This window comes from Oryzias melastigma, linkage group LG21, assembly GCF_002922805.2.
Source record: "Oryzias melastigma strain HK-1 linkage group LG21, ASM292280v2, whole genome shotgun sequence".
In the NCBI taxonomy this organism is placed as follows: domain Eukaryota; kingdom Metazoa; phylum Chordata; class Actinopteri; order Beloniformes; family Adrianichthyidae; genus Oryzias; species Oryzias melastigma.
In genome coordinates, this window is record NC_050532.1 from 27,940,163 (window position 1) to 27,947,724 (window position 7,562).

Below are 7,562 nucleotides of genomic sequence, written 5' to 3' on the forward strand. Positions count from 1 at the left end.
AGTGTTTGTGTACATCTGTGTGTTTGTGTACATCTGAGTGTTTGTGTACATCTGAGTGTTTTTGTACATCTGTGTGTTTGTGTACATCCGTGTGTTTGTGTACATCCGTGTGTTTGTGTACATCTGAGTGTTTTTGTGTACATCTGAATGTTTTTGTGTACATCTGAGTGTTTTTGTGTACTTCCGTGTTTGTGTACTCACTGCCTCTCTTCTCAGTTGGATGAAAAACTGTTTCGACTTGAAGGAAATTTTCACAATTTTCAACCTAAAAAGCAGAAAAACGTTGATCAAACTCCACAGAGTCGACATGATTTCACATGTTCAGGAAAACAGAAAAAGCCTGAAGGTTCTGTCTCTGTGCAGCCGAGGAGATCCACGGTTTTCATCTCCTGAAGACCAGAAAGAAAACATGCAGCTTTATCTGAAGGATCCAGAACGCATGTGAAAACTAGCTCCGCCCACCCAGGGTATGAGATCCAATCAGAGACCACACAGGGAGCATCACGCGCAGACGGGTGTATCGCGCAGACAGCAGTCACGCGCAGACTGTCTAACATGCAGACGGCAGTCACACGCAGACGGTGTAACACACAGACAGCAGTCACGCGCAGTCGGCAGTCACACGTCTGCTAACCAGCAGCACAGAAGCAGATTCCAGAGAAGAACTCGAACCTTCTGACTCACTACTGATGCTAAATATACTGGCCTGCTCTCACGTGCACATGCACACGCACGTGCACACACAGTGACTCACAGCCGTTCTTTCTGTGGCTCATTCTTCAGAAAACAAAGACCTTAGAGTCCTTCTTCTCCTTTTTATTTCAGGACTGAAGAGGAAGGAGCAGAGGAGGTTCTGTTCGCTCCGCAGCTGTCGGATCTGCTCTAAATTTAGCTCAGAGGATCGACTTCAAAGCACCTAAACTCATTAAACGGAGAACCGGCTTTAAACCGCTCCAAGAACCAGGATGAGGAGCATGTTTGCTCCACAGCTGCAGCAGGAGGATCAGGGACCGAGGAGGTTCATCTGACAGACGGAACCACCAGAACCCTGCAGAACTCCAGCAAAGTTCCTGAAGCTGAGGGTCAGACCTTCACCAAATCTGGAACCAGGAACATAAACTTCTCCAGCCATCTGAGAGTAATCTGTGGTCCAAACCTCTATCCCACTCCTGTCAGCCCAACACGGATCAGAACCGGCTCATCATCAAGGTCCCACTCACCATTGGAAGAAGTTTTTCCGAACCCGGTTCTGGTACACCACGACGCCGGCAGACATCACCCCGATGAGAATCTCTGCGTTCCTCTGGTCCTGAAGAAACACAAGTTTCTGAGAATCCCAAAGCAGCTTCTGCTCACATCTCTGACCCGGCCGGAGGGTCCAGCTGGTTCAGGAAGATCCGTGAAAGCAGAACCGCCACAAGAACCCCCCAAAAACGTCTACCCAGTTCCTCTGATGCAGAAAAACTTTGGAGAAATCTGGAGTTCACATTTGAAGACGCCTACTAGAACTTTTTGGTTTCTTCTGCTAAGCAGCAGAGATGTTCTTCTTAATTCTGACAGTGACAGGGACAAGCCCCGCCCCTTTCCTTTACTGATGTGAACTCTCCTCAAACTGTTTATTCATCTTCACCAACAAAACTCCTCTAAAGACGGAGAAGACCGTTCTCTGTCCTCGAACTTGGAGCGTTCTCCTCCTGAAGCTGAAGTCAAAGTTCGTCTTTTATTTTGTTAGAATCTGTTTCCCTTTGATCTTCATCACTTCAAAGCCTCGTCTTCATCTTCAGAACAAATTGAGGAGAACCTTCATGACATTCAGACGTGAGTGGGCGGTACCTACCCTTGCATAGTGCAGCTCCACCCCGTACAGCTCCAGCGTCCGCGCCGTGTTCAGGTAGTTGAACTCCGCCTGGGCGGGGGACAGCCCGCTGGAGGGGGAGGGGAGGGGGAGGAGTCAGAAACTCTTGTCTGATCGAGACCTCAGCGGCGATGAAGGACCCGCATCCACCTGAGGCGAGCCGTCTGCGTACCTGTGCTGCTGGTGGTGCTTGGACACCTCCTTGTGGAAGTCCTGAGGGGGGGTCGGGATGAAGCAGAAGTCGGACAGGTATCCGGAGCTGTGCTCGGCCTCGTTGTAGTCCCCCAGCTCGGCTGCAGGAAGGAGAGGAGAGGTTCAGAGGGAGAAGGGAACGGAATCTCGCCGCTTCCTGGATGACAAATCAGAACGTTGATGCCTCGCCGCCGCCGCCGTCTGCTTTTCAACCAAATCCAGTCGTCTAAAAGCTGCTGAGCGAGGCAGACTTTACTCAGCAGAAATTATTTCAGAAACTTTTCCATCTGAAATAATCTCATTTTCCTGAATAATCCAGATGATTTGGATGTTCAGACAGGATTTCCTCTTCATGGATTTTCTTCTGACTGTAACAAACATCTGAACGTTTCCGGTCTGACCTTCAGTTTCTCTGGTTTCAGTCACACGTCGATTCTCCTGAGAGAATCTGAGCTCCTCAAAAGGTTCTCCTAGTCTCACCGATTCAACCAAAAACTGAAAATGCACAACAGCCAGATAATCTTCACAGAACATGGGATCTTGTGGGAGGAGCTTGAGCCCATATGAGGAACATGCAGGTAGGAACACCTGAACCACCCGAGGACAGGAACTCCTCTCTCCAGAGGAGTCAGAACTTTAACCATATCCCTTCTGGAGACCAGAGGAGGATGTTTGCAGAACACAAAGACTCAAACGTCCCGCTGGTCTTCAGAGACATTAGGACTCACGGATCCTCACGGATCCTCACAGATCCTCACAGATCTGTGGGTTCCAGCTGGAGCTCAAAGCGCCGCTTCATCCGGCCGCCAACAAGCGAGCGCCAGTATTGACTGACACATCGATTACAGTTCAGAGGCTGAGAGCAGCAGCGACTCGCAGCGTGAACCGGCTGGGAAAGCGACATCATTGCGGCGCCGCCTGGATCATCACAGACAGGAAGTGACCGCGAGGAGACGCTTACACGGTCCAACGACTTCCCAGATCTCTGTGACCCTTTGACCTCTGGGTTAAGATGTGAAGACAGACGGGATCAGGGTGCAGTTCACCAGGAGACCAGCAGGGGCGCTTTAAACCGCTCTGGTTCCATGGATCCTGTCTCCTCACGCCACGACAGCTGAGCAGACGGGTCAGAGCTGGAGCTCGTCTGCAGACATGAGCCTCACTGGGCCTCAGGCTCCTTCACACAGGTGTGCAGGCGTCATGGCAACCGCATCCGAGTGTCTGCTCAGCAGATCAGCTGACCGTCCCTCAAAACACAAACTGTCCTGGAAAAGAGGAACTCTAAAGGTTTATCAGTCATGTGAAGCCGCTCGAGCACGAGTGCATGTGAAGCGCATGTGTGTGTGCACGCTTTAGTGCATGTGTGGGTGCACACTTTAGCGCATGTATGCGTTTGCAAGTGTGTTCATGTGTGTGTTTATGTGTGCACGCTTTAGTGCATGTGTAAGTGCACGTCTATCGTTCTCCCTCCGAGCAGCTGGAATCATCCGGATTATCTCTAAGGAGAGACGTTGATGTTCAGGAAAGCCCGCTTCTGGTTCGGGACAGAACTCAGTCCGTCGTCAGAGATTAACCGTTTTCCACATGGGGGAGGGGGGCACTGAAACCAAAGCTTCTGCTGGGATTTGGACGCATCACTCAGACCAAATTAGCAGCACGGCGGTTGCTTTTCTGCTCCAGAGCAAACATTTATCTCCATAATCTGCTGGCAACGTGAAAACTCGCAGTACGGGTCAGGCTCTAAACGGCATGTGTGTGTGTGTGCACGTGCACGTGCGTGCTGCAAGTATAGGTCAAATCTCGGCTTTGACCTAGATTCTGCTTATGTGTGAGCCGACTTCAAACATGCCAGAGCCGCTGGGGGGGTCGTGTTTTCAGGGGGGAGTAATTGGTGCAGAACAGGGAGCAGAGAGGAGCTCAGGAGGAAAACAAAACACTGGCGAGGAGGGAAAGGGGCGGGGCTACAACCACGGTTCCAACAGCAACTGTCAGAGCTCCACATCTTCAATGAGAACGTCGTTCTGAAGTCATTATGGGGGGGGTTATTGTTTGGAGACAAAAGTGTTTTTGACTAAATATAAATAAACAATATAAAAAGATTTTAATCCCAACAGAATCAACTGAGACGTTCCTCTAAGATGAAGAAGAAGAAACTCCAGAGATCCGACCCTGAACATCCTCACACCAGAAACATCAGGACCTGTTAGACCACGATCCGTCCACAGGACCACAGTCTTCTCTGAGACACAGAGGCGGGTCCAAGAGTCTTTGGTTTCCATGGCAACCTGACCTAACCATACAAGACGGCCGCTGGAGTTTCCTCAAACCAACCAACGCCTGAGATGAATCCAAAACCGTCTCAAAACCGTCCTGGGGTGGTGGGGGGTGGGTACTTACACTGAACGGCGTAAGACGCCAGCAGGGCGGCGGTGTTGTTGGGACACGGTAGTCTGCAGGACAGAAACAGCAGAAGAAGAAGCTCTTAAAGAACAGAAACATCGAACGGCGCCAGCGTGAGGACGTTCTGCGGCAGACTCACCGTCCCGTTAGGACGTCCTGCTTGATCTGGAGGAAGTACTGGTACCTGTGAGGACAAACGCCACACCACCTTTAGGCTCCTCGGGAGGAAAACTTCCACCTCAGCAGATTCCTGACGTCTGTCTGAGCAAAGCAGGAGAAACTTCTCTGCTCTGCTGCCCGAGGTCATGATCTCAGGAAGAGGCGGAGCTAAAAAGTTTACGTTTAAAATCAAGAACTTTGTATTCAATCACAGGTTACTGTGATGAGGAGTGAACTTTTAAAATGTTTGACCGCCACTGGTGTTTCATGTTTTCTGTGAGCTCCGCCCCCTTCAGGGTCACACCTGGTTCTGTATTTTTATCAGCAGGCTCCGCCCCCTTCAGGGTCAGACCCGCCTCTCTGGGAACTCACCGCGTGTACTCCTCCTGCAGTTTGTTGGGGTCCGTCACGAAAAACTTGACTCTGAAACTCAAGTTGTGCGGAGATCCTCCTGCAGGGACGAGACAAACGTCAGCCGAGGAGCAAACGCCGCCGTCACCACGGAATCAAACCTCCGCCGCGCGCTTCAGGACACTAACATCTCAGGGACATCAAATCTTAAAAAATTCTTTCAGAAAAGATTTTCTAGATGTTTCTCAGACTCTAAGGATGATAACAATACAACGCTGCAGAATCAGGTTTACAACAGCTGAAGGGCAGGAAGTTCATGAAAAACCCGTGAAATGAGGTTCTGATGATGCAGGTTCTGATGATGCAGGTTCTGATCGTAGGAACCAGGAGGAAATTGTCAGACTTTTCTTTGTTCTCCATCATAAATCTGTGACAGCTTCAGTCAGTGCAGGCTTATGTGAGGGGAGGCGGGGTTTAACTGAGGAGAGGTGTGGCTTATGTGAGGGGAGTTTAACTGAGGAGAGGTGTGACTTATGCAGGAGGAGGTGTGGCTTATGTGAGAAGAGGCGTGGCTTATGCGAGGAGAGGCGGGGTTTAACTGAGGAGAGGTGTGACTTATGCAAGAGGAGTCGTGGCTTGTGTGAGAAGAGGCGTGGCTTACGTGAGGGGAGGCGGGGTTTAACTGAGGAGAGGTGTGACTTATGCGAGAAGAGGCGTGGCTTATGCGAGGAGAGGTGTGACTTATGCAAGAGGAGGCGTGGCTTGTGTGAGAAGAGGCGTGGCTTATGCGAGGGGAAGCGTGGGGGACAAATGTCAGCACAAAAACTGAGCAGCCGAGGTTAGTCCGCCGCTGATGAACGTTATTGTTCTACAAACCGGACCTGACGTTTCTGAACCCGAGTCAGAGTTTGATCAGAACCAGACGCACCAGAACGATGTTAGCTGCAGATTGTTGTGAAATAGAGGATCTTCCAGATGAATCTGCTGCAGGTTCACTTACTTTTTAGCTGTTTCCTGATGGGCTTGTTGGGATCCAGCCAGCGCTGATGGAGAGAAACCAGGAAATACATTTATGATTACATTTCACGTTTATCGATGACAGAAAAACAGATTTTTCTGGATTCATTTTCATCAGTTCAGACCAGCTCTGTGTGTTAAGAGTCTTAACTGCGATCTGATCATTCTTTCATTCATGCTACATTTCATCTTTGTGTTCATATTCATGTTCGTTTCATCCAGGATTTACAATAAAGACTCAAAAGAAGAAGGCTCTGCACTGACCGGCGCGTCTGAGGCGTCATCAGCCACGTGGAGGCCGAAGTAGTCTCTCTCCGTCAGCTCCAAGTGCTTAAAGACGGCGTCCAGCAGCACCTGACCGTGATCCGCCTTCTGCAGAGACACGAGCAGCTGATTCACCGTCTGAGTGGACATGTGTGAGTCTTCTCTCTCTGAAGTGGTTCGATGATTCGTTTGACCGAAGCAGCTTCCTGCAGTCCGACTTCCTGCAGTCCGACTTCCTGCAGTCCGACTTCCTGCTCACATCGTCTGTTTTCATCCAAAAACGAGGATGATGATGATGAAGAGCGGCTCACTTCCTGTCTGCTCCTGTCTGGACAGGCTGCGCCGCACATTCCTGACTTCAGCTCTGCAGCAGGTTCAGGTGTGTTTGTGCTGGAGAGAAACACCTGAACATCTGCAGGGATTTCCCCTGAAGCCCCTCCCCCATCGGCCCGCGGGGGAGGAGGGGGACTACTCGCCGTCTGCTCTGCTCTCTATCGTCTCCTTCCTCGCTCTCACGCAGACGGACTCGGTTTCAGGCGGCGGCACAAAGAGCGTTTGTCTCCTCATCCTCAATCAGCCCTTTTCTCCCCCCACCCCCACCCCCCATTTACATTCTATCAGTTACACGACTTGTGACACCTCCCATCAGCCAGGAGAACTCCTCGACCCAACGCAGGAGGAGGTCGGAACCAGAACCAAGTACTGGGACCATCTGTCCTGTGTTTGCAATCATCAGAGACCCAGCACTGAGGAGATGACCCGCAGGAACCGGTTCTGGTACTGAAGGAGGTTCTGTTTCTAAACGGGTTTTCATCCTGAAGGGGAGTTCTGATCCTGAAATGGGATTCTGGTTCTGAAGGGTAGCTCTGGTCATGAAGTAAGGTTCTGGTTCTGAATGGGTTTCACTTTCTGAAGGGGAGTTCTGATCCTGAAAGCAAAGCTTCCACAGAACCACAGAATTCCTCCAGAGCCGGAGTCCCCTGACACCCCCACCCCAATCCAGTCGGAGTCCAGAACTGGACCCAACAGAACCCCCCCAATAATCCACTTTATGATCCACCCAGAGTGGAAGCAGCAGTGAAGTTAGTCTGTTAAGCGGAACCTCAGACCCATCGTCTGATCTCCAGAGACCTTCAGCTTCACTGATGTTCAGTGAGGGAGTTTCCAGATTCCAGAGCGACCCTGAAGGCATCACAGCTAAAGATACCACAGACTGCTACGACAGATCAATGGTGCAGACATTACAGCTTTAAATAGGATACTGAGCTGATCCATAATTGATCAGATTCATCTTTGACACATCTGAGGAAGTTTGTTTGGAGCT

General features: G+C 50.6%; 1 protein-coding gene across 1 annotated transcript in view; it reads right to left on the bottom strand.

Annotated features, from left to right (window-relative positions):
• The window catches only part of ptpn4a (protein tyrosine phosphatase non-receptor type 4a), a 36,750-nt gene that overhangs the window by 13,336 nt on the left and 15,852 nt on the right, over positions 1–7,562 (bottom strand). The window contains exons 3-11 of the mRNA XM_024287067.2: positions 6,239–6,346; positions 5,958–6,000; positions 4,979–5,057; positions 4,587–4,631; positions 4,445–4,497; positions 2,028–2,148; positions 1,838–1,925; positions 1,221–1,309; positions 202–265 (exon numbers count right to left, since the gene is read on the bottom strand). Coding sequence (XP_024142835.1) covers positions 202–265; positions 1,221–1,309; positions 1,838–1,925; positions 2,028–2,148; positions 4,445–4,497; positions 4,587–4,631; positions 4,979–5,057; positions 5,958–6,000; positions 6,239–6,346 — 690 coding nt within the window. The remainder of the gene's footprint in view (positions 1–201; positions 266–1,220; positions 1,310–1,837; positions 1,926–2,027; positions 2,149–4,444; positions 4,498–4,586; positions 4,632–4,978; positions 5,058–5,957; positions 6,001–6,238; positions 6,347–7,562) is intronic.